The sequence below is a fragment of the Doryrhamphus excisus genome, chromosome 10, assembly GCF_030265055.1.
Source record: "Doryrhamphus excisus isolate RoL2022-K1 chromosome 10, RoL_Dexc_1.0, whole genome shotgun sequence".
In the NCBI taxonomy this organism is placed as follows: Eukaryota; Metazoa; Chordata; class Actinopteri; order Syngnathiformes; family Syngnathidae; genus Doryrhamphus; species Doryrhamphus excisus.
Window position 1 is genome coordinate 20,902,249 of NC_080475.1, and position 26,335 is coordinate 20,928,583.

Below are 26,335 nucleotides of genomic sequence, written 5' to 3' on the forward strand. Positions count from 1 at the left end.
GCTCATATTAACTTGTTTTGTCGCGCTAAAAAGCGCAGAAAAGGGAAATAAATATGTTTATGTTTCACACAAGGATTGTGAATGATGGGTAAACTTCCCCTTTAAGTCTGCATATTCATTTCATTCATTATTTCCAAGTGTCCGTGAATGCAGCGGCAACTTGTCCCCGAGTTGAGGTGGTTACGTGAGGCACTCGAATGCACCGTTCCAAAAAAAAAGCTAGCTCAGCGCTGCTAGTTTTGATCCTGCGTCTCCCCCGCAGAAAGCTAAATCCACACTTTCAGTCGTGATCAGTGATTTGTGACCCTGAATAAATCCGCCGGATCAAGGCCGGCCTTTCCTTCTCCTGAGGTGCGGGTCTCCTCGCCAATCAAGGTTGTTCCCATCGCACCACTCCGGGGGGGCACACGGAAGGCTTTGTCTCTTCCCATTTGTCTCAGCGCTCGCCGTGCGTGACTGCAGCCGGCAACGCCGATCAAGCGTAGGCGGCACAACTCCTCTCAGTTCTCCCGGTTCCCAGCTCTCCGACGTCACGGGTCCGATAGTGGATCCGAGCCTCTCCGGCTGCTCCATACTGTACCTATTTCATAATCTGTGCGGTGGCGCTGGATAAATACACAAACAAGTACAGAAAGGCCGCCATTACTGCAGCATTCCTTTCAACAAACCCGCCCGAGCTCTAATTTGAAGAACTTGGCTAATCACCCTCAGCCAGAGATGATTGCATATTCATATTTTTCATATTCTTAGTTTGCACGAGAGCCAGTTGTTTCTGGGAAATCGTGAAAAGAGACGGCATTCTGTCATTGAAGGCTTGTTTTTGGTCCAACTTTCAGGAGGATGTTGTGGGTCAAAGCCACGCTGTCATGAAACACCATAGTGCAGGGGTCAGCAACCCGCGGCTCCAGAGCCGCATGTGGCTCTTCAGCCTCTTTGTTGTGGCTCCCTTTGCAATGCTTGAATATTTTTTAACACCACAGTGGGGAAAAAGCATGTCTTTGTAATGAGTTTAAAAAAATCCAACTTTGTGTGAGTCCATGAATGCATCCTGACTGAGTTCTGACTGGTGATTGGATGAGTACAAGGATGAGCAGACAGGATGCTATTCAGTTCTCTCTCACAGGTAAACATTAAGGAAAATACTTTATAAATACTTTTCATACTTTCCCAAAGCTATTTGACAATTCTAAAAAATAAATTAGAGATCATATAAAACAGCGACATTGGAACTTCAGGTATCAGGTAAGTTTACAGTAATTTACACATATATTTATGTAAGTTTATATTTAATATAATACTAGCAAGAGTACTCCAACTTGTTTTTTTTCTTATCTGAACTACTTTGATAGCCCCAAATTCCCTCCAATTTTGTTTTAAACATACTATGTTTTGCGGCTCCAGGCTATTTTTCTTTAGTGAGCAAGGGGGTGAAATGGCTCTTTTCATAATAAAGGTTGCCGACCCCTGCCATAGTGCGTGCCGTTATCCATGACTGATGGATTCCATAAGAGTTGGGAATTCTAAACAAGTCATGTGTGTTCTTTCCGGAATGAAAACAAACACCATAAAACGCTACAATAGATTGTGAAATGGTACAAAGTGAAAAATAAAGATCCTAAAAGTTCTGGTTGTGTTCTGTGTAGCTCTGACCAGTTTTGAGGTGGTGATCCAATATGGGCTTGCGACTCCCGAGGGTCTGGCGGTGGACTGGATCGCAGGAAATATCTACTGGGTGGAGAGCAACCTGGATCAGATCGAGGTGGCTAAACTGGACGGCACCATGAGAACGACGCTGCTGGCTGGGGAGGTGGAGCACCCCAGAGCCATCGCCTTGGACCCCCGTGATGGGTAAAGATACTCAATTCCCCCTAGCTGTGCTAGCTTTCATCATGTCGTTAATGATCCATCTTGTTTGTGTTGTTAGTATTCTGTTTTGGACCGACTGGGATGCGAGTCTGCCGAGGATTGAGGCGGCGTCTATGAGCGGCGAGGGCAGACGTACCATCCACAGGGAGACGGGCAACGGCGGATGGCCCAATGGACTCACGGTCGATTACATGGAGAGACGCATCGTCTGGATTGACGCCAGGTAGTTTTGGGCTCCAAACCGAATACACTTCATCACCGCACGCTACACCACGATATAAACGTTCCAACTCCGCTTCCAGGTCAGATGCTATCTACTCTGCCATGTATGACGGCTCAGGACTGATTGAGGTCTTGCGAGGTCACGAGTACTTGTCCCACCCCTTCGCTGTCACGATGTACGGAGGCGAGGTCTACTGGACCGACTGGAGGACCAACACTCTGGCCAAAGCCAACAAATGGACCGGGCACAACGTCACCGTAGTCCAGCGCACCAACACGCAGCCGTTTGACTTGCAGGTCTACCATCCGTCCAGACAGCCACAGGGTAGGTCGCTATTGTAATATTTTTTATTTTTTATTTTTTATTTTTTATTTTTTATTTTTTATTTTTTATTTTTTTTTATATTTTATGAATGTGAATTATATGTATAATTATTTTTATTTTATTTATTAATTATATTTATTTTATATTTTAATATTTTATTATATTTTATATTTTAATATTCTATTTTATATATTAATTATTCATTCATTCATTTTCTACCGCTTTTTCCTCACGAGGGTCGCGGGGTATTAATTATTTTATAATTAATTAATATATATATATATTGAATTATATGAATGTGAGTGTGAATGGTTGTTTGTCTATATGTGCCCTGTGATTGGCTGGCGACCAGTCCAGGGTGTACCCCGCCTCTCGCCCGAAGACAGCTGGGATAGGCTCCAGCACCCCCGCGACCCTCGTGAGGAAAAAAAGTGGTAGAAAATGAATGAATTAATATTTTATATTTTATATTTTATGAATGTGAATTATATATATAATTATTTTATTTATTTTATTTATTAATTATAATTATTTTATATATTATTTTAATATTTTATTATATTTTCAATTTTAATATTTATTTAATATTATATATTAATTATTTTTATAATTAATTAATACATATATTGAATTATATGAATGTGAGTGTGAATGGTTGTTTGTCTATATGTGTCCTGTGATTGGCTGGCGACCAGTTTATTTATTTTATTAATATATTAAAATATTTTTGTGTGATTCTTCCGACAATAATATTGCCATGAAGCAGCTAGTGTACCGTCTAAATATAAGTAGCACCCCCCCAGTGCAACATCCATCGATACCACATCTTGTTTGACAAGATGTCCAAAGGATTGTCAAATGTAACTGTCACTCAAGTGCTGAGACTTGAGTGATGTACAAAACGAGACCGTCGCGTTATGGACTGACAGCTGCCACAAATCACAACGACGGGGTAGAGATCAAAAGACCAACTGACGGACATGTCTTCCTCACAGCTCCGAACCCGTGCGCCACCATCGACGGCAAAGGTCCTTGCTCCCATCTTTGTCTCATCAACTTCAACCAAACCTTCTCCTGCGCCTGCCCGCACCTCATGAAGCTGCAAGATGATAAACGCACATGCAAAGGTGAGGACAGTATATATCATATATCATACATTGTATCATTTTTTTGGTTAGCATACATGAACACAACTTGTTGTGCTATTAATACATCTGTATCTTAATATATTTTAATCAGAAAATGTCCTTGTTAGCATCCTATTAGCTAGTGAATGCAATAGCAATTCAAAATCTATGATGTCATCAACAGTTGACTCTCACAAATGTAACATAAAACTTAATAATTTCATAAAACACTTCCACAAAACAATCCTAAATACATTAAAAAGTCAAATGAAAGGGATAAAACTTTATTTTCGTAGATCAGGTGCAGGCACCTGCCCCACGCCGCGCCAGCGCAGTCGGGCCCGGCGCGGCGCACCCGCACCTCCGTCCCTCCCACATGGCAAAGAAGGCGTAGAGAAGGCGTGAGAGAGAGTTTAACACAGCCGAGTTTAATCTTAACCTGCAATTGCCTTTGAATGCGTAGGGCCCACTGGACTGCACATCAGAAGCCATAATGCGCATCACCATGTCGACCACCTCTATTTATGTATGTGTTTGGTGTGCAGGAGCCTCTTTCTATGTAACATATATATGCTATACATATTCACGATGCAGTCGCTATGAAATACTACAGTCACGAATGCCACCCTGTGCACCTTGTTGTGTTTGCAGAGTCCCGCAAGTTCCTTCTGTATGCTCGCCAAATTGAGATCCGGGGTGTGGACATCGACAACCCCTACTATAACTACATCATCTCCTTCACCGTGCCGGACATAGACAACGTGACAGCAGTGGACTACGATGCGGTGGAGCATCGCATCTACTGGTCAGATGTCCGAACGCAGACCATCAAAAGAGCTTTCATCAACGGCACCGGCGTGGAAACGATCGTCTCGGCAGGTAAGGAATAAATGTTTATTACGTCTCCAGGATTGTTTATCGTCCGGCTGGTCTAACGTCAGCGATGTGATTGACATTCATCAGACCTTCCCAACACTCACGGGCTAGCGGTGGACTGGGTGTCCAGGAACCTTTTCTGGACCAGCTACGACGCCAACAAGAAGCAGATCAACGTGGCCAGACTGGATGGCTCCTTTAAGAACGCCGTCCTTCAAGGTTTAGACAAGCCTCATTGTCTGGTTGCGCATCCTCAGCTAGGGTGGGTGGTTCTATTCCAGGTCTCCTCGTTAGTATCTGGAGTATCTTGGAGATCATCTCCGATTTTTAACACCCGCAGGAAGTTGTACTGGACCGATGGTGACAACATAAGCATGGCCAACATGGACGGTACCAACCACAGCACCCTGTTCTTCAACCAGAAGGGACCCGTTGGTGAGGAGTTGTCCAGCTTTGGAATTTATTCCGGATTAATTAATCGGGAATTTGCACGCAGACTACGCCGTAGTTAAATATTCGTACCCACCCAGGCCTTTCCATCGACTTTGACAAAGAGCAGCTGTACTGGATCAGTTCTGGAAACGGTACCATTAATCGCTGTCAGCTGGACGGATCCAAACTGGAGGTCTTGGAAGGCGTTAAAGGCAAACTCTCCAAGGCTACAGCGTTGGCTATAATGGGTAGGTGCTAATTGCATCATTTCTAAGGATAACGAGCATCGTTATGAATGATAAATTCCCCCCCTGTAGGAGACAAGCTGTGGTGGGCCGACCAGGCATCTGATCACATAGGAACATGCGACAAGAAGGATGGCGGAAACTGGAAGGTTTTGAGGAACAACACTTCGTCCATGATGCACATGAAGATCTATGATGAGGATGTGCAGAAAGGTAAGACACAAAAAAAAAACCACAAAAAATTCACACGCACTCCACAGGGGCCTCAGGAGGACCCAAAAAGGGCATAAAATGCCAATGTGGGCGGTGATTTTTGACAAAAAACGTAAGGGGTTAGTATGTTGTTTTTTTCAGTTTATTTCAACTTGCTGCTAATGCACTTTTCTGGTAAAAAAAAAAAAAAAAACACAAAAAAACTCACACGCTCAACAGGGGCTCCAGAAGCACCCAAAAATGGCATAAAATGCCAGTGTTTGAATTTGGTGATTTTTGACAAAAAACATAAGGGTTGTCGTTTTTTCAGATTTTTCAACTTGCTGCTAATGCACTTTTATGGTAAAAAAAAAACAAAAAAAACACAAAAAACCTCACACACACTCGACAGGGGCCCCAGGAGGACCCAAAAAGGACATAAAATGGCAATGTTCGAGGGCGGTGATTTTTGACAAAAAACGTAAATAGTATGTCGTTTTTTTCAGTTTTTTTCAACTTGCGGCTAATGCACTTTTCTGGTCAAAAAAACACGGGAAACCTCACACACACACTCAACAGGGGCCCCAGAAGCACCAAAAAATGGCATAAAATGCCAGTGTTTGAATTTGGTGATTTTTGACAAAAAAGGTAAGTATGTTGTTTTTTTTCTGTTTTTTTTCAACTTGCTGCTAATGCACTTTTCTGGTCAAAAAAACACAAAAAACCTCACACACACTCAACAGGGGCCTGAGAAGCACCCAAAAACGGCATAAAATGCCAGTGTTTGAATTTGGTGATTTTTGACAAAAAAACGTAAGGGATGTCGTTTTTTTTCAGTTTTTTTCAACTTGCTGCTAATGCACTTTTATGGTAAAAAGAAAAAAAACTCACACACTCAACAGGGGCCCCAGAAGCACCCAAAAACAGCATAAAATGCCAGTGTTTGAATTTGGTGATTTTTGACCATAAACGTAAGTATGTCGTTTTTTTTCAGTTTTTTTCAACTTGCTGCTAATGTACTTTTCTGGTCAAAAAAACACAAAAAACCTCACGCACACTCAACAGGGGCCCCAGGAGGACCCCAAAAAGGGCATAAAATGTCAATGTTTGAGGGCGGTGATTTTTGACAAAAAACGTAAGGGGTTAGTATGTCGTTTTTTTCAGTTTTTTCAACTTCTAATGCACTTTTCTGGTCCAAAAACCTCACACACACTCAACAGGGGCCCCAGAAGCACCCAAAAACGGCATAAAATGCCAGTGTTTGAATTTGGTGATTTTTGACAAAAAACGTAAGGGGTTAGTATGTTGTTTTTAACGACAAGCATGCCTTATATTGTGGAAAATATGATATATACTGTATATTTGATTAGTCGGGAAAACAAGTGTCATTTCATCTCTCTCTCCTTCAGCGAGTGTCAATCTTTGTAGCAACAACAACGGGGACTGCTCCCAGCTGTGTTTGCCCACCTCGCCATCCACACGGGCCTGCATGTGTACCGCCGGTTACAGCCTCAAGACGGGACAGCAGTCGTGCGAAGGTAACGCGGCAGACGTCCATTTGTTAGAATCCAAATGAACACGGTGTCTCCTTGAGCAGGTATGGGCTCCTTCCTGCTTTACTCCGTTCACGAGGGAATTAGAGGAATTCCGCTGGACCCGGGTGACAAATCGGATGCCTTGGTGCCGGTGTCTGGAACCTCTCTTGCCGTCGGCATCGACTTCCATGCTGGTGAGCGACGCCAGTGAGAAACAGCATGGCGGAAAGAGACTAGCATGGCTGGGTAACGTACTGGTCCTTTTCAGAGAACGACACCATCTACTGGGTGGATATGGGCCTCAGCACCATCAGCAGGGCCAAGAGAGATCAAACATGGAGAGAAGACGTGGTCACCAACGGCATTGGCAGAGTGGAGGGCATTACTGTTGACTGGATTGCAGGTCTGGTCTTCATGTGGGGGGGCATTTTTGCTACATCTGCATGCTCCATAATCCAATTTCATTGCTTCTCGTAACTTTATCCCGTAGGAAATATTTACTGGACCGATCAGGGCTTTGATGTGATTGAGGTGGCCAGGCTGAATGGCTCCTTCCGTTACGTGGTCATCTCCCAGGGTCTGGACAAGCCCAGAGCCATCACCGTCCACCCAGTCAAAGGGTAAGGCTTCTTGACGGCACTTTGCTGTAGTCTTAGTGGAAAAACTTGCATAACGACGTGTTCTTTGTCAAGGTATCTGTTCTGGACAGAATGGGGGCAGTACCCCCGTATTGAACGCTCTCGACTGGACGGCTCTGAGAGGTTAGTCTTGGTCAACGCGAGCATTAGTTGGCCCAACGGGATCTCCATCGACTACACGGTACGTACCGCTTGGTTTTTTAGTAATGTGTCTTCTTTGTTTGATTTTTTTATCATTGTTATTTGTGTTATTTATGTCTATAGGAGGGGCTGCTGTACTGGTGCGATGCCAGAACAGACAAGATCGAGCGAATCAACCTGGAAACCGGAGAGAACCGAGAGTTGGTGCTGGTCAACAACAACATGGATATGTTCGCAGTGTCCGTGTTTGAGGATTACATCTACTGGAGTGACAGGTCAGATGGAATTTTTTTGTTCTTTTTTTGTCCCGTTTAGCCTTGGAGAGAACGTGACTGCTTGATGATCGTGATTATTTTGTTTCGCACAGGACTCATGCAAACGGCTCCATTAAAAGAGGCAGTAAGGACAACGCCACCGATGCGGTCCAGCTCAGGACTGGCATTGGTGTGCAACTAAAAGATATTAAAGTGTTCAACCGCGCCAGGCAGCAAGGTAGGAAAACTATTCACGTATAAAAGACATTTCTTATATAATCACCAAATCCTCAGCAACGGTCCTCATTTGCGTCTGCAGGCACCAACGTCTGCAAAAACGGCAACGGCGGCTGCGAACAGCTTTGCCTCTTCCGCGGCAACGGGATGCGCACGTGCGCCTGCGCTCACGGCATGTTGGCGGAGGACAACCGGAGTTGCCGCGATTATGACGGCTACCTCCTCTACTCGGAGCGCACCATTTTAAAGAGCATACACCTGTCGGATGAGACCAACTTAAATGCGCCCATAAAGCCGTTTGAAGACCCCGACCACATGAAGAATGTCATCGCTCTGAGCTTTGACTACCACGGGGGCGGCGGGAGGGGGGCCAACCGCATCTTCTTTAGCGACATCCACTTTGGAAACATCCAGCAGATCAACGATGATGGCACGGACCGCAAGGTCGTGGTGGATAGTAAGTATGGAGTATTGTTTTGTAGTATTATAGTATATTATATTATAGTATTGTCTTCGGGCGAGAGGCGGGGTCCACCCTGGACTGGTGCCAACCAATCACAGGGCACATATAAACAAACAACCATTCACACTCACATTCATACTTATGGACAATTTGGAGACTGCAATTAACCTAGCATGTTTTTGGAACGGGGCAGGAAACCGGAGTACCCGGAGAAAACCCCCAACCCGCCGAGGGTGGAATTGAACTACGGTCACCTAGCTGTGAGGCCTGCGCACCAACCACTCGTCCACCGATAATATATCCTACCCAAAATCATCTGGGTTTTTCAAACATAATGCTTCCTAACTATAACCCATATAAGGAAGTCCGCTCTCTGTGACATCACAAAGGTGTAGTTTAACCACGCCTTCTGAAACCGAGAGTTTTTAGCCATCCAAACTTTTTTTAGGGCTCACTTCCAAATGTCACAACATGGACACACACATACTACACACACTATATTCATATCGAAAAGCCGGAGAAGAGGTACATGGGATTGATATGTTTAATGAAGATTGTTATAAAGACATTATTTTAATTATTATTATTATTTTAAAGTGATGGTTTCCTGCGTTGCGTATCCCGTATGGATCCAGATTCAAATGAGCGTCGCGTCGTGAAGGATCAGCTTAGGCTTCTGAGCTCGCGTCCCGCCCGAAGCTCTCCACCGTGTCCCCACCGATCATCACGTGAGGGCAAGCAGCCAGACGGTTTTTGCAGAGGTTCCACCTCTCTCTCCCAAGCTCCAGCAGCTCTCGTCGGAACTTCTGAGACATGAAGCCATACAGGACCGGGTTCACCACCGCCACCGAGGATGCTAACAATCTGGACAAGATGGCGACGGTGTTGTAGCCCCGCGAGCCTTGAATGGTTCCTCCGATGAAGGAGAACATGAGCGCGTAAGACGGCAGCCAAAGGAAAATGAAGACCAGGACTAGGAGAGCTGAAGTATGAGTGACCTGGCTGTGGTAGTTCTCCAGCTGAGAGGAATTCCCAAACAGCCGTGCATGTCGGAGAAAGCAGTAGATCTTCGTGTACATGAGCACGATGATCCCCAGAGGTAGCACGAAGCCGAAGAAAAAGAGGCTGACGCTGTAGACCAGCTGACTGAAGTCCGAGAGAAAAGCGAAGCAGAACACGGCTCTGGATGTCGTCACGGTGCGGTAGGCAAACTGCGGCGCCGCCAAAGCCGAGGCAGGGATCCACAGAAGCGCTACCGTCACTTTCACACGTCTTTGCATTCTTGAGCGGTACGCCCAGGCGGGGTGGACTACCGCGAGGTACCGAGTCACAGCCAGCGCCGTCAAAGTAAAGACGGATGCGGACGAGCAGGCCACGCCCAGGAAGCTGATGACTTTGCACAGGAAGCTGCCAAAAGGCCAGAATCCCAACGTGATGGCCGACGTGTGGAAGGGAAGGCATAGCAGCAACAGCAAATCAGCCGCGCTCAGAGCCAGCAGGAGGGTGTCGGTTCCGTGCGGGGGGTGTCCATCTCGTCTTCTCCGGCCTGCTAGGATTGTGATGACGAGGATTTGTCCCACCAGACCGGTCACTAAGATCGTTAAATCCAGAATGAGCACCAGAGCTTTCGTTACGGCCTCCTCTTCCTTGTTGCTTTGGATAAGGACGCTGCTGTTTCCACGCGGCCCTGACATATCCACGTCTAGTTGGCTAAATATGAATATAGCGCCCTGTTGATGTTGAGCGTCGCTGTGGAATGTCCACAAACACCATCCTCTTTAGGACGTGAAAATGTGGCATCTGCGAAGGAGTCAAATTAAAAGTGTAGTTCAAATATCCTCATAAAAAAGTCAGTCGCACACAAAGAACGCCCCCCAAAAAAAAGAAAAAACACAACCTCAAAGAGCAGTCCTCGCATGCCGACATCGACTCGAATGCATCAGCATGTTCTCCCGTAATCCATTACAGCGCCTGGCGACAAACACGGGGAGATTTCAGCGCCGTAGTACTCCATGTCGATATCGATTTCTTGGCACCCGGCAACAACGGTCAAATTCACCTGGAGGGGTTGGTTTCAGTCATTCCACTTGCGGTCGCCTGAAGCTCCTTGCGGGCGTGTCGACTCGGCTAGAAAAAGAGCTTCCGTTGTTGCATTCATCGTAAAAAGTGATGATAAAGTCATAGTAAGAAAAGTAAATAATTCTTGTCCTACGGGTGTTAAACCAAAGGCTCTGAATTGTACTAACCTGTACACAGGTTTGTACTACTGTTTCACCAGCAAAGCAAGGGGTGGGGGCCGGCTTGCGTAACACTGCGTGGAGCCCACTTTATCTATTTACCATCTTGATTGTAAGCATTTGCAGTTTTATCTTTGCAGTTGTGTGCATCCTGAGCTGCAAGTGTAAAAAGCGCATGACGACATGTGTGTGTGTGTGTGTGTGTGTGTGTTTAGATTGCTAAATCTCCTTTTAGGTGCATTCTGTCAACTGGGGATTAGTGCTACACTTAGATATGGTCGGGCTCTTAGTCATTAATCTCAAAAGACTTTGTTGACTTTCTGCCGAGAGCAAAGATCTGCTTGGAGTGTACATAACGTTCACATGCCTGGGTTTTAGTGGTCATAAATGTGATTGCCTGGGTGGCTAACAGTTGAGCAGATGAACAGGGGTGCTCGTTACGTTGATCGCAAGCAACCCACCCATAGATCACTTTTGTCAACGTCACTTGGTGCCGTCGTATGACATCCGTCAGCTGACGTTAAGCTCCCTTCCTGATTCGGTTGAGTTCCCTCACGACATTTTAAGCATGGGTAGTCCTGCAAAAAATGTGTAGTGACCACATTTCGACTGCCAAGATTGTCAGCGTCCTCACGTCCCTGTTCTCCTCAGCTCCACCGCATTAGCGGTGCGTCTGACAAAGTGTGTCCGACAATGAGTGCTCCTCTTCAGGCAGATGAGGTGGACGCAGCGTCCTTACATCCTTTTCTTCTGAGATCCACCGCATTAGCGGTGCTCTGACAAAGTGTGTCCGACAATGAGTGCTCCTCTTCGGGCAGACAAGGTGAACGCAGCGTCCTCATGTCCTGTTCTCTTGAGCTCCACCGCATTAGCGGTGCTTCTGACAAAGTGTGTCCGACAATGAGTGCTCCTCTTCGGACAGACAAAGTGGACGCAGCGTCCTTACATCCTGTTCTCCTCAGCTTCATCACATTAGCGGTGTTCCTGACAAAGTGTGTCCGACAATGAGTGCTCCTCTTCAGGCAGATGAGGTGAACGCAGCGTCCTCACGTCCTGTTCTTCTAAGCTCCACCGCATTAGTGGTGCTTCTGACAAAGTGTGTCCGACAATGAGTGCTCCTCTTCGGGCAGACGAGGTGGACACAGCATCCTTACGTCCTGTTCTTATGAGCTCCACCGCATCAGTGGTGCTTCTGACAAAGTGTGTCCGACAATGAGTGCTCCTCTTCGGGCAGACGAAGTGGACGCAGGGACTCAAACTGACTGACTTTACAGCCGCACAAAAAGTGTCAGAAATCATCGCTAAAGCTCCACTTCCTCTCTCTCTGTTTTCCAGACGTCGGATCAGTGGAGGGCCTGGCCTATCACCGCGGTTGGGACACACTCTATTGGACCAGCTACACAACGTCCACCATCACCCGCCACACCGTGGACCAGAGCCGCTCTGTGGCCTACAACCGCAACACTGTGGTCACCATGTCTGGAGAGGACCACCCCAGAGCCTTTGTGCTGGACGAGTGTCAGGAGTGAGTCATTCTTTGTGAAAGGCTGCGTTTGCGTCAGCTGCTGTTCTTCTCACCGGCACATTTGTTTCACTCGGCCATGACTTTTACACCGTGACATGCTTTGGGATTTCCTATGGATTAGATGATCGGTCTGGTTTCTTTGTTCCCACCACAGTCTCATGTTCTGGACGAACTGGAACGAGCAGGCTCCGAGCATCATGAGGGCTTCCTTGAACGGTGCCAACGTGCTCGCCATCATCGGCAGTGATATCAAAACACCCAACGGCTTGGCGATAGATCACCGTGCTGAGAAGCTCTACTTCTCTGACGCCACCCTGGACAAGATAGAGCGCTGTGAATACGATGGCAGCAGCCGATACGTAAGAACCGTTAAACCGTTGAACCTCTTAAAAGGACCTACACGTTGATCTGATATTGTTCAGACCCGTTCCTAGTAAGTTCCTTATCTGGTTCTATGGTAAAATCTAAAGAAAAAGCAAAACACAACCCTGAAGTCATGAGATCTGATGTCTTCTGTCTAAAAGTAATGGACTTTGGAGATCTCCAGAGGTGGTTAATGCTCTCTTTGAAATGGCGTTCAGGTTTTGTTGAAGAACGAGCCCGTGCATCCGTTTGGCCTGGCTGTGTACGGCGACTACATCTTCTGGACCGACTGGGTGAGGAGGGCGGTCCTCCGAGCTGACAAGTACACCGGAGGAGACATGAAGGTGCTGAGAGCCGACATCCCTCAGCAGCCGATGGGAATCATCGCGGTGGCCAATGACACCAACAGCTGTGAGTCGCATTCGTTGGCTCCGTTTGGTTCAATCCTGACTTCTTTTTTTCGGAAGATGACCGAATTCTCATTTGTCAGGTGAGTTCTCTCCCTGTCGAACAAATAACGGAGGCTGCCAAGACCTGTGCCTGCCCACGTCCGACGGGAGGGTCAACTGCAGTTGCCGTGGAGACAGACGACTTCTGGAAGACAATACCTGCTCTTGTAAGAAAAGACTTATTGCTAACTTATTATTTGCTTTAAATGATCTTTAAAGTGTACCAACGTTTCCACCTCAACAGCACTGAACGTGTCCTGTGGGAGTGTGGACGACTTTGAGTGTGGAAACGGGGACTGCATCAACTACAGCCTGACCTGTGACGGCATGGCCCACTGCAAGGACAAATCTGATGAGAAGCAGTCCTACTGTGGTGAGATGACATTATTGTTGGCTTTATGCGTTATTTACTAAATTAGCTCATTTTCAGCTAACGTTATGGATTATCATTTTTTGATTTAGCGAGTGCTTTTGTTTGCTTTTATAGTTGTTACCCTATATCACCTAAAAACAAACAAAAACAAACTTAAACTGTATTATGGAAAGCAGGAAGTGAACAAATGTAACAATTAGTGATTGTAAAAGTACCAGATGGAGGGGTAGGATTTAATAAGCTTTGCTTCTTCCTACTCCTTTTGGACATGTGGAACTGATTATGGGATGTACTCAATTGGAATCTGATCCATACCAAAATAAAAATTAATAAAAAATAAAATTAAAAAAATAATAAAAAATAAAATGTAAAAAATAATTTTAAAAAATTAGAAAAAATAATTTTAAAAAATTAGAAAAAAATATTAAATTATATTAGGAAAGCAGGAAGTGAACAAATGTAACAGTTAGTGATTGTAAAAGTACCAGATGGAGGGGTAGGATTTAATAAGCTTTGCTTCTTCCTACTCCTTTTGGACATGTGGAACTGGGAACTGATTATGGGATGCACTCAATTGGAATCTGATCCATACCAAAATAAAAATTAATAAAAAATAAAATTAAAAAAATAATAAAAAATAAAATGTAAAAAATAATTTAAAAAAAATAGAAAAAATAATTTTAAAAAATTAGAAAAAAATATTAAATTATATTAGGAAAGCAGGAAGTGAACAAATGTAACAGTTAGTGATTGTAAAAGTACCAGATGGAGGGGTAGGATTTAATAAGCTTTGCTTCTTCCTACTCCTTTTGGACATGTGGAACTGGGAACTGATTATGGGATGCACTCAATTGGAATCTGATGCATGTTCAAATGAAATAAAACCATTACCATTACCATTACCCAATATCTCCACACAATACGTTAGATACGGTCGTACCAGAGAGCAGTAAAGTTGTGTATTTTTAATGTGAGATTTTCAGCTAATTTTTCCATCTTTTGTGACCCCCAACTCCTGTGTGCTTCCCCCAGAAGATCAGGCAGTAGTATCATCCAATCAAATCATACCAACTTTAAGTCTTTTGTCACTTTACATGTCATTGATTGAACAATTTGGTCCCGGTATTGACCCCTGGGGTACTCCACATATAATATTGAATGTATATTCTCCTAAATTTTCATATTGCTTATGAAAGCTGTGCTTTCTTTCTGTTGTCACTTCTCTACAGCCAATCGAATTTGTAAGAAAGGTTACAGACGCTGCATGAATGGTCGCTGCATCGGTCACCAGTTCTGGTGTGACGGTACCGATGACTGTGGCGACCACTCCGATGAAATGCCCTGCAACAGTAAGTGCCCGTCGGGGGTTGTTTTGGGTTAATAACCAAATTATGTCTGACTTCCATCATCCTCGTTACGTTTGTTTTCAGTGACTCTGTGCAAAATCGGGGAGTTCCAGTGCAAAGACGGCAGCTGCATCTCCAACTTCAGCCGCTGCGACCAGGTGGTTAACTGCGAGGATGCTAGCGATGAGATGAACTGCCGTAAGAAATCTTCCAACATGGAGGGCACAAATGAAGAGACGTCGAAAGCCAATGAATGTATCTCCTGTCGATTCGTAGAAGCCACCGACTGCTCCCGTTTCTTCCGCTTGGGAGTGAAAGGCGCTTCCTTCCAGAGCTGTGAGAGAACCACGTTGTGCTACTTGTCATCGTGGGTGTGCGACGGAAACAACGACTGTGGCGACTTCTCCGATGAGAGGAACTGTCCAGGTTGGGGGAGGCGGGGATTTATCGGTTGTTTAATATTTGTCTCTTGAAGTGATAACCGTTAACTCGTCATGGTTTTGCAGATAAACGCAAGCTTAAATGTCCGGTGAACTTCTTCGCTTGCCCAAGTGGTCGTTGTATCCCCATGAGTTGGACTTGCGATAAGGAGGATGACTGTGAGAACGGAGCTGACGAAACACACTGTGGTCAGTCCCATGTTTATTTCTACTGCACTGTGAGGTCATGTATACTTTTCATTCATGTTCAATGTCCACGGAGATGCAATTATCACTGTCATGGCATGGTTCCCGTTGTCTTCAATAAGCACTTTGTTGTCCTTTGCAGACAAATTTTGTACCTCCGTCCAGTTTGAATGTGGGAACCACCGCTGCATTTCCAGCCATTGGGTCTGCGATGGTTCCGACGACTGCGGTGACGGATCAGATGAGGATGAGAACTGCAGTAAGCGAAAAAACTCCACAGCTTTTCATCTCTGAATGTGTACGCTTGTAACATCATGTAACATTCCCGACCGACATCACAGAATCTAAAACCTGCAGTCCGGAGGCCTTCCAATGTCCGGGCTCTCATATGTGTGTGCCGCAGCGCTGGAAGTGCGACGGAGACAAGGATTGTCCCGACGGAGCCGACGAGAGTGTCAAGGCTGGATGCTGTGAGCTGAGATACACATCGGATGTTAGTCTTCATGATCTTGGATCGGCTCGCTTAGTCTTTGTGCTTTTTTTCCACTCTCAGTGTATACCAACAACACTTGCGACGACAATGAGTTCATGTGCCAGAACAGACAATGTATTCCCAAACACTTCGTATGTGATCATGACATCGACTGCGCCGATGGCTCGGACGAGTCTCCGGAATGCGGTGAGAGAATCATCCGACAACTGAGTAGAGATGAGTAGTAAAGTTACTTTGCTTATCCTTTTGCAGAATATCCGACCTGTGCTCCAGATGAGTTCCGCTGTGCCAACGGCCGATGCCTCAACCAGAAGAAATGGGAATGTGATGGAGAGTTTGACTGTCAGGATCGCTCCGATGAAGCTCCCAAGAACCCACGATGCACCGACACAGGTTAGGGTTGTCTACACGGTCAAGGAATGGTAGTCCACTGGAAAACATAATACTTGGTAATGGTAATGGTAATGGTAATGGTAATGGTAATGGTAATGGTAATGGTAATGGTTTTATTTTATTTGAACATGCATCAGATTCCAATTGAGTGCATCCCATAATCAGTTCCCAGTTCCACATGTCCAAAAGGAGTAGGAAGAAGCAAAGCTTATTAAATCCTACTCCTCCATCTGGTACTTTTACAATCAGTAATTGTTACATTTGTTCACTTCCTGCTTTCCTAATATAATTTAAGTTTTTTTCTAATTTTTTTAATTATTTTTTTAATTTTTTTAAATTATTTTTTTAATTTTTATTATTATTTTTTTAATTTTATTTTTTATTTTTATTTTGGTATGGATCAGATTACAACTGAGTGCATCCCATAATCATCAGTTCCCAGTTCCACATGTCCAAAAGGAGTAGGAAGAAGCAAAGCTTATTAAATCCTACCCCTCCATCTGGTACTTTTACAATCAGTAACTGTTACATTTGTTCACTTCCTGCTTTCCATAATACAGTTTAATTTTTTTAATTTTTTTTTTTTTATTTTTTATTTTTATTATTATTTTTATTTTGATATGGATCAGATTACAACTGAGTGCATCCCATAATCAGTTCCCAGTTCCACATGTCCAAAAGGAGTAGGAAGAAGCAAAGCTTATTAAATCCTACCCCTCCATCTGGTACTTTTACAATCACTAACTGTTACATTTGTTCACTTCCTGCTTTCCATAATACAGTTTAAGTTTTTTTTTTTTTTTTTTTTTTAATAATGTACCTCGTACCGAAGTACGAGGTGATATGACCGTACAATGACATAATAACTTGATAGTTTAAACAATGAATTCATGAATGATGGCTGTGTTAGTGAAAACATATTGAAATACAATTTCTATGTCGTTCTATGGGAACCACACGCTGTCTTTTAATGCTCATTTTCATCATGACTTATCATGGCTTATCATGACCTTATCATGTCATTTGTTCGTGATTTCAGAGAGGTCGTGTAACGAGTCGGCCTTCATGTGCCGCAACGGCAACTGTTTGAACGACACTCTGCTGTGCGACCGCAACGACGACTGCGGCGACGGCTCGGATGAACTCAACTGCTTCATCAACGAATGCCTCAACAGTAAACTGAGTGGATGTTCTCAGCTCTGTGATGACCTCAAGGTTGGCTACAAGGTCGGTCCGGTCACTCATTTGAACATTTACTTCCAGCAAAACAAACAACAGAATATTTACGGGAATAACGGGAATAACACAATCAATTCCACAATAGACTTAAGGAAGGAAATAAATAATACAATCGTCTTCACATTACTTTTGTAACCTGACAGGAAGAATTAGGGAACAATAAGTTATGTTATGGACCGCATGTTTAACTCTATTGATAATTTTATTTGATAAATGCTTAATATATGTTTTCCAACTTAATCCTAAAAAAAATATTCCAGCAACATTTTCAATTTGAATGCCATTTTTTTCCATTTATAATTTCCGAATATTACATAACGTGAAGATCATTTTTAACTTAGTTTATTATTTACAATGTGAATACGATCATACAAAAAGTCATGACTGTAAAATATATTTATATCGTCTGCAAACAGAATAGACTTTACCAACTGAGAAATGTTAAAAAATATAATTAATATATAAATTAAACAATTTCGGGCCCAATACTGACCCCTGAGGGACCCCACAAGCAATGCCAAGACATTTGGGAGAAAGCTGACCAATGTGAAATTACTTCACTCAATCGCTTAAATATCTTTTGACCCATTTCCCGACCACCCGCCGTATACCATATCGTTCTTTTTAGTAATATTTCATACTTTTTATTGTGCAGTGCGTTGGAGATTTCCATATCAGCACCAATTATGGCTGTAAAGTGGATCTATTAGTCCTGAAACTGAAGCACATTGTGATTTCTTATAAATGTATTTTTCAGTGTTTGTGTTTTTTTTAAAAGTCGGTCCAAACAAACATTGACCTTGACCGGACAGAGAAGTGTGGGGGTTGGGGGCTCAAAAGTAGAAGAACTGCCGACCTCAGGCATGCGCGTCTTACGTAAGACGAAAACTTGTTTTGGCTCTCCTCCTCGAAATAGGAGGTGTGTCTTAGAACAGCTTGAACTGTGCGTGAACTCTCATGTTTGTATTAGCAAGGCTGTGGTTAGAGCGTCTTTGGAAACTCATTAGAGAGTACCCCCCCCTCGTCCCCCCTCCCTCTCGTTCCAAAGCTTGAGTCATTCGCTGCAGTTAATAGTTTGTTTACTGTTCCATATCTCAATTACCAAGCGCTCGGTACATATGTGACTCGTTAAACCGTGATGTTTATCTCCCAAGATGTTGACGTCTCTTTGCCATTGGTGCATCCAGTGCAGGTGCCATCCCGGTTACCAGCTGAAACGGGACGGGAAGACGTGCGTGGATGTGGATGAGTGCACCACCACCTACCCTTGTTCTCAACGTTGCATCAACACACACGGAAGCTTCCATTGTCTGTGCGTGGATGGCTTTGAAGTCAGCCCCAATGACCCCACCATATGTAAATCCACGTCAGGTACAAATGTACAAATATAATATTTCAGTATGATTGTGGGGTCTGATGATGGCTCATAAAGTCTTGGTGTTTTGTCTGCAGAGGAAGAGCCCTACTTGATCTTTGCTAATCGTTATTACCTGCGGAAGCTCAACCTGGATGGTTCCAACTACACTCTTATAAAGCAGGTGATGACCGCGAATGGAGAGGTTATTGTTCGATCTCTCTCTTTGTCTACGCACGCCTTCAAACACCGTTCTGAATTCTGGATTTCAGGGTCTCAACAACGCCGTAGCGCTGGACTTCCACTATGCAGAGCAGACCATCTACTGGACCGACGTCACCACCCAGGGCAGCATGATCCGACGCATGCGAATGAACGGCAGCAACATGGAGGTCAGCTGAGCGATAAAAAATAATAATAATAAGATGTAAACCAGGGGTGCTCATTAAGTCGATCGCGAGCTACCGGTCGATCGCGGAGGTGGTACTGGTCGATCGCTGGTCGATCGCGGCGTGACATTAAAAAAATATCATCCTCGCATCAATGCCGTCACTTGATTGACATACAGGGCAGCCATTCAGATGACAACTGAATGTTGCCCTTCGGGCGACCAATCAAATCAAACAACGTCTCTAAGTGCAGCAGAACTTACGATGTCAGCCTATCATCCATCCCCGTTACTTGATTGACATACAGGACAACCAGTCAGATGACAACTGAATTTTGACCTTTAGGTCACCGCTCATGCGTAAACAACGATGCAAAGTGCTAAGCTAGTCGGCGAATTGCGAGATTTTAAAGCCCTCGCTAAAGTTTATGGTCACTAAAATGAGTGAAGGAGCTGGACCAAGTAAAAAGGCAAAAACTGGACCAAGTAAAAAGGCAAAAAACATATCACTTCCATACGGATATGGAATATTATACGGATATTATGATACGGATATTATCCATGACTGATAAACATTTGGAAGTGTGCTTGAGGCTGGCTATCAGCAGCTACTGTCCGGACTATGCATCCCTGGCTGGTTCAATTCAGTGCAAGTCATCAAAGTAAACTCAGGTAATTACAAAAAATGTTAATAGTTAATTATGTGTGTTTTGCAATATTGGCTCATTTGGTTATGTAAGGTACATCAACATACATTGTACGTACAAATAATCCTCAATACATTTGAAAATAAATAGATGTTTTGCATTTTTGTAGTGGGTAGATCATTTTGACTCGCTCATTTTAAAAGTAGCTCGCATGCTGAAAAAGTGTGAGCACCCCTGATGTAAACAATACGATATTTACCTCCTTTTCGACTCCCCAGGTGTTGCACCGCACCTCGCTGAGTAACCCCGATGGCGTTGCCGTGGACTGGGTCGGCGGGAACCTGTATTGGTGCGACAAAGGCAGGGACACCATTGAAGTGTCCAAGCTCAACGGCGCCTACCGCACCGTGCTGGTCAACAGCGGGCTGAGAGAACCTCGCGCTGTGGCCGTGGATGTGCGCTACGGGTGTGAACTGATGACCGGTAATGGTCGTAGATGAAAACAAATGTGCATTTGTGATGCATTGTACTTTGTCGTCTAGGTACCTGTACTGGTCTGACTGGGGAGACAACCCCCATATTGGACGGATCGGCATGGACGGCACCAATAGGAGCGTCCTCGTTCAAGACAAGATCACATGGCCTAATGGTCTGACCTTGGACTTCATCAATGACCGCATATACTGGGCGGACGCCCGAGAGGATTACATTGAGTTTGCCAGTCTGGATGGCACCAGCAGGCACACAGGTGGGGGCATCCGTCTTTCGGGCGTGAATAAAGGCCATAGTGAGATGCCAAGTATATGGTAGCATAAAAGCTAATCAGGTGCATGCAGTATTACGTCACTTGAATCCGACACGTTGCAGTGTTAATGGGCGTCTCAGTGTTTGTCGGATTATCGGGTTCCCGAACAAATTCTGATTTGTATTTTTGTTTTTTTCGTCTTCGTTCGACAGTTCTCGGCCAAGACATCCCACACATCTTCGCCATGACTCTCTTTGAAGAGTACATCTACTGGACAGACTGGGAGACAAAGTCCATCAACAGAGCTCACAAGACTCTTGGTACTAACAAGACCACCCTGATCAGCACCCTGCATCGGCCCATGGACATCCACATTTATCACCCCTATCGCCAACCTGAGGGTAAGTGAAATTCTACGGTAATTATGTAACGTATCACCTCGTACGTTGGTACGAGGTACATTATTAAAAAAAACAACAAAAAAAACAACCTTAAACTGTATTATGGAAAGCAGGAAGTGAACAAATGTAACAGTTACTGATTGTAGGATTTAATAAGCTTTGCTGATTATGTGATGCACTCAATTATAATCTGATCTATACCAAAATAATAATTAAAAAATAATAATAATAAAAAATTTTAAAAATTAAAAATTTTTTTTAAAAAAAACTTAAATTATATTAGGAAAGCAGGAAGTGAACAAATGTAAAATGAGGGGTAGGATTTAATAAGCTTTGCTTCTTCCTACTCCTTTTGGACATGTGGAACTGGGAACTGATTATGGGATGCACTCAATTGGAATCTAATCTATACCAAAATAATAATAATAATAATGAAACATTTTTTTAATAATAATAAAAACATAAATTATATTAGGAAAGCAGGAAGTGAACAAATGTAACAGTTACTGATTGTAAAAGTACCAGATGGAGGGGTAGGATTTAATAAGCTTTGCTTCTTCCTACTCCTTTTGGACATGTGGAACTGGGAACTGATTATGGGATGCACTCAATTGGAATCTAATCTATACCAAAAAAAATTAAAATAATAATAATAATGAAAAAAAAAAAATTTTAATAATAAAAAAATAATAAATTATATTAGGAAAGCAGGAAGTGAACAAATGTAACAGTTACTGATTGTAAAAGTACCAGATGGAGGGGTAGGATTTAATAAGCTTTGCTTCTTCCTACTCCTTTTGGACATGTGGAACTGGGAACTGATTATGGGATGCACTCAATTGGAATCTGATGCATGTTCAAATGAAATAAAACCATTACCATTACCATTACCATTACCATTACCACGTATATGTTTGTATTATTAGTGTTTTTACTTTGCTATTTCCTCCTTGTCCAGTGCGTAACCACCCATGCCAGACAAACAATGGAGGCTGCAGTAACCTGTGCCTCCTCTCCCCCGGAGGGGGCTACAAATGTGCCTGCCCCACCAACTTCTACCTGGCCAGCGACCAGCGCACGTGCATGTCCAACTGCACAGCTAGCCAGGTGATCAAGCTGTGCAAGCATCCTTCATGTCGTGGGGACGTGGAGGGTGGAGGTGTTGCGTGAGGTGTTGCGTGAGAATTAAAATAATGTACAATATTTATTCCACTTATTTCAGTTCGTCTGCAAGAATGATAAATGCATTCCTTTCTGGTGGAAATGCGACACGGAGGACGATTGCGGCGATCGCTCAGACGAGCCCTCGGATTGTCGTGAGTTCCAATTTTGAAGTATTTTAATTTTGAAGCATTAAGTTCAGATAACAATTCACTTTTTTTTTTGTGTGTGTGTGTGTTTGCCAGCTGAATTCAAGTGCAGACCGGGCCAGTTCCAGTGTGGCACGGGCATCTGCACCAACCCCGCTTACATATGTGATGGAGACAACGACTGCCAGGACAATTCAGACGAGGCCAACTGCGGTACAGCTCTTATTCTTTTCATTTACCATTCATCTTTATGCATAATTAAGGAAAAGACGGGAAGCAGAACTGCAGGTAGCAGAGATGAAGATGCTGAGGTTCACGGTGGGAGTGACCAGGATGGATAGGATCAGGAAGGAGTACATGAGATGGACATTACATGTTAGCAGCCTTGGAGATAAAGTCAGTTGGATGTTTGGGACATGTCCGGAGGAGATATAGTGAATATATTGAGTAGACCAAAGAGGAGGTTTATGGATGTCGTGAAGGAGGACATGAGGGTAGTTGGTGTGAGACAGATGAAGAAGACCAGGTTGGATGGAGGAGATGGAGGAGACGCCAATTGATTTGATTAAAATCCAGTCAAAATTAGCATACTTCAGACATAGTTGCAAATGCTGATTAATCGTGATTAATGACAAAAAACGTAAGGGGTTAGTATGTCGTTTTTTTTTTTTACAGTTTTTCTTTTACTTGCTTCTAATGCACTTTTCGGGTTAAAAAAAAACAGGAGAAACCTCACACTCAACAGGGGCCCCAGGAGCACCCAAAAATTGCATAAAATGCCAAAATTTTAGGGCGTCAATTTTTGACAAAAAACGTAAGGGGTTAGTATGTCGTTTTTTTTTCAGTTTTTTTCAACTTGCTTCTAATGCACTTTTCGGGTAAAAAAAAAAAAAAAGCAAAACCTCACACACACTCAACAGAGGCCCCAGGAGCACCCAAAAATGGCATAAAATGCCAAAATTTTAGGGCGTCAATTTTTGACAAAAAACGTAAGGGGTTAGCATGTCGGTTTTTTTTTCAGTTTTTTTTTTACTTGCTTCTAATGCACTTTTCGGGTTAAAAAAAAACAGGAGAAACCTCACACTCAACAGGGGCCCCAGGAGCACCCAAAAATGGCATAAATTGCCAAAATTTTAGGGCGTCAATTTTTGACAAAAAACGTAAGGGGTTAGTATGTCGTTTTTTCTATTTTTTTTAGCTTGCTTCTAATGCACTTTTCGGGTAAAAAAAAAAACAGGCAAAACCTCACACACACTCAACAGGGCCCCAGGAGCACCCAAAAATGGCATAAAATGCCAAAATTTTAGGGCGTCAATTTTTGACAAAAAACGTAAGGGGTTAGTATGTCGGTTTTTTTTTCAGTTTTTTTTTAACTTTCTTCTAATGCACTTTTCGGGTTAAAAAAAAACAGGAGAAACCTCACACACACTCAACAGGGGCCCCAGGAGCACCCAAAAATGGCATAAAATGCCAAAATTTTAGGGCATCAATTTTTGACAAAAAACGTAAGGGGTTAGTATGTCGTTTTTTTTTCAGTTTTTTTTTACTTGCTTCTAATGCACTTTTTGGGTAAAAAAAATGCGAAACCTCACACACACTCAACAGGGGCCCCAGGAGCACCCAAAAATGGCATAAAATGCCAAAATTTTAGGGCGTCAATTTTTGACAAAAAAACGTAAGGGGTTAGTATGTCGTTTTTTTTTTCAGTTTTTTTTAACTTGCTTCTAATGCACTTTTCGGGTTAAAAAAAAAAACAGGAGAAACCTCACACTCAACAGGGGCCCCAGGAGCACCCAAAAATGGCATAAAATGCCAAAATTTTAGGGCATCAATTTTTGACAAAAAACGTAAGGGGTTAGTATGTCGTTTTTTTTTTTCAGTTTTTTTTTACTTGCTTCTAATGCACTTTTTGGGTAAAAAAAATGCGAAACCTCACACACACTCAACAGGGGCCCCAGGAGCACCCAAAAATGGCATAAAATGCCAAAATTTTAGGGCGTCAATTTTTGACAAAAAACGTAAGGGGTTAGTATGTCGTTTTTTTTTTCAGTTTTTTTTAACTTGCTTCTAATGCACTTTTCGGGTTAAAAAAAAAACAGGAGAAACCTCACACTCAACAGGGGCCCCAGGAGCACCCAAAAATGGCATAAAATGCCAAAATTTTAGGGCATCAATTTTTGACAAAAAACGTAAGGGGTTAGTATGTCGTTTTTTTTTTTCAGTTTTTTTTTACTTGCTTCTAATGCACTTTTTGGGTAAAAAAAATGCGAAACCTCACACACACTCAACAGGGGCCCCAGGAGCACCCAAAAATGGCATAAAATGCCAAAATTTTAGGGCGTCAATTTTTGACAAAAAACGTAAGGGGTTAGTATGTCGTTTTTTTTTTTTTTCAGTTTTTTTTTAACTTGCTTCTAATGCACTTTTCGGGTTAAAAAAAAAACAGGAGAAACCTCACACTCAACAGGGGCCCCAGGAGCACCCAAAAATTGCATAAAATGCCAAAATTTTAGGGCGTCAATTTTTGACAAAAAACGTAAGGGGTTAGTATGTCGTTTTTTCTGTTTTTTTTAGCTTGCTTCTAATGCACTTTTCGGGTAAAAAAAAAAAACAGGCAAAACCTCACACACACTCAACAGGGCCCCAGGAGCACCCAAAAATGGCATAAAATGCCAAAATTTTAGGGTGTCAATTTTTGACAAAAAACGTAAGGGGTTAGTATGTCGGTTTTTTTTTCAGTTTTTTTTTAACTTGCTTCTAATGCACTTTTCGGGTTAAAAAAAAACAGGAGAAACCTCACACACACTCAACAGGGGCCCCAGGAGCACCCAAAAATGGCATAAAATGCCAAAATTTTAGGGCATCAATTTTTGACAAAAAACGTAAGGGGTTAGTATGTCGTTTTTTTTTTTTCAGTTTTTTTTTACTTGCTTCTAATGCACTTTTTGGGTAAAAAAAATGCGAAACCTCACACACACTCAACAGGGGCCCCAGGAGCACCCAAAAATGGCATAAAATGCCAAAATTTTAGGGCGTCAATTTTTGACAAAAAACGTAAGGGGTTAGTATGTCGGTTTTTTTTTCAGTTTTTTTTAACTTGCTTCTAATGCACTTTTCGGGTTAAAAAAAAACAGGAGAAACCTCACACTCAACAGGGGCCCCAGGAGCACCCAAAAATGGCATAAATTGCCAAAATTTTAGGGCGTCAATTTTTGACAAAAAACGTAAGAGGTTAGTATGTCGTTTTTTCTGGTTTTTTTAGCTTGCTTCTAATGCACTTTTCGGGTTAAAAAAAAAACAGGAGAAACCTCACACTCAACAGGGGCCCCAGGAGCACCCAAAAATGGCATAAAATGCCAAAATTTTAGGGCGTCAATTTTTGACAAAAAACGTAAGGGGTTAGTATGTCGTTTTTTTTTTCAGTTTTTTTTTTACTTGCTTCTAATGCACTTTTCGGGTTAAAAAAAAAAGGAGAAACCTCACACTCAACAGGGGCCCCAGGAGCACCCAAAAATGGCATAAATTGCCAAAATTTTAGGGCGTCAATTTTTGACAAAAAACGTAAGGGGTTAGTATGTCGTTTTTTCTGTTTTTTTTAGCTTGCTTCTAATGCACTTTTCGGGTAAAAAAAAAAACAGGCAAAACCTCACACACACTCAACAGGGCCCCAGGAGCACCCAAAAATGGCATAAAATGCCAAAATTTTAGGGCGTCAATTTTTGACAAAAAACGTAAGGGGTTAGTATGTCGGGTTTTTTTTCAGTTTTTTTTTAACTTTCTTCTAATGCACTTTTCGGGTTAAAAAAAAACAGGAGAAACCTCACACACACTCAACAGGGGCCCCAGGAGCACCCAAAAATGGCATAAATTGCCAAAATTTTAGGGCGTCAATT

General features: G+C 43.1%; 2 protein-coding genes across 5 annotated transcripts in view; one reads left to right on the top strand and one right to left on the bottom strand.

Annotated features, from left to right (window-relative positions):
• Positions 1-26,335, top strand: part of LOC131137578 (low-density lipoprotein receptor-related protein 1-like) — a 97,022-nt gene that overhangs the window by 49,515 nt on the left and 21,172 nt on the right. For all 4 annotated transcript variants that reach the window (XM_058085693.1, XM_058085694.1, XM_058085695.1 and 1 more), the window contains 40 exons: positions 1,644-1,848; positions 1,925-2,089; positions 2,169-2,413; positions 3,409-3,540; positions 4,192-4,419; positions 4,504-4,678; positions 4,757-4,851; positions 4,947-5,096; positions 5,166-5,306; positions 6,695-6,823; positions 6,883-7,014; positions 7,089-7,223; positions 7,311-7,440; positions 7,513-7,639; positions 7,723-7,874; positions 7,967-8,091; positions 8,173-8,547; positions 12,126-12,315; positions 12,470-12,674; positions 12,897-13,089; positions 13,169-13,294; positions 13,372-13,500; positions 14,730-14,849; positions 14,931-15,044; positions 15,123-15,272; positions 15,353-15,475; positions 15,615-15,731; positions 15,814-15,942; positions 16,026-16,151; positions 16,218-16,358; positions 17,398-17,585; positions 18,785-18,968; positions 19,050-19,135; positions 19,224-19,343; positions 20,265-20,452; positions 20,529-20,734; positions 20,944-21,132; positions 22,091-22,239; positions 22,355-22,448; positions 22,539-22,655. In XM_058085693.1, the coding sequence (XP_057941676.1) occupies positions 1,644-1,848; positions 1,925-2,089; positions 2,169-2,413; positions 3,409-3,540; positions 4,192-4,419; positions 4,504-4,678; positions 4,757-4,851; positions 4,947-5,096; positions 5,166-5,306; positions 6,695-6,823; positions 6,883-7,014; positions 7,089-7,223; positions 7,311-7,440; positions 7,513-7,639; positions 7,723-7,874; positions 7,967-8,091; positions 8,173-8,547; positions 12,126-12,315; positions 12,470-12,674; positions 12,897-13,089; positions 13,169-13,294; positions 13,372-13,500; positions 14,730-14,849; positions 14,931-15,044; positions 15,123-15,272; positions 15,353-15,475; positions 15,615-15,731; positions 15,814-15,942; positions 16,026-16,151; positions 16,218-16,358; positions 17,398-17,585; positions 18,785-18,968; positions 19,050-19,135; positions 19,224-19,343; positions 20,265-20,452; positions 20,529-20,734; positions 20,944-21,132; positions 22,091-22,239; positions 22,355-22,448; positions 22,539-22,655 (6,225 nt within the window). The remainder of the gene's footprint in view (positions 1-1,643; positions 1,849-1,924; positions 2,090-2,168; positions 2,414-3,408; positions 3,541-4,191; positions 4,420-4,503; positions 4,679-4,756; positions 4,852-4,946; positions 5,097-5,165; positions 5,307-6,694; positions 6,824-6,882; positions 7,015-7,088; positions 7,224-7,310; positions 7,441-7,512; positions 7,640-7,722; positions 7,875-7,966; positions 8,092-8,172; positions 8,548-12,125; positions 12,316-12,469; positions 12,675-12,896; positions 13,090-13,168; positions 13,295-13,371; positions 13,501-14,729; positions 14,850-14,930; positions 15,045-15,122; positions 15,273-15,352; positions 15,476-15,614; positions 15,732-15,813; positions 15,943-16,025; positions 16,152-16,217; positions 16,359-17,397; positions 17,586-18,784; positions 18,969-19,049; positions 19,136-19,223; positions 19,344-20,264; positions 20,453-20,528; positions 20,735-20,943; positions 21,133-22,090; positions 22,240-22,354; positions 22,449-22,538; positions 22,656-26,335) is intronic.
• Positions 9,026-10,755, bottom strand: LOC131137580 (galanin receptor type 1-like). Its single transcript, XM_058085699.1, has 2 exons — positions 10,613-10,755; positions 9,026-10,524 (listed from the first exon to the last, which is right to left on the bottom strand). Exon 2 carries the CDS (start codon positions 10,245-10,247, stop codon positions 9,222-9,224), a length of 1,026 nt encoding a protein of 341 aa, XP_057941682.1. The 5' UTR covers positions 10,248-10,524; positions 10,613-10,755; the 3' UTR covers positions 9,026-9,221.

Bases quoted from the DNA above. Each gene is read 5' to 3' on its own strand.
- LOC131137580 (XM_058085699.1), bottom strand. From the start codon at position 10,247: ATGTCAGGGCCGCGTGGAAACAGCAGCGTCCTTATCCAAAGCAACAAG.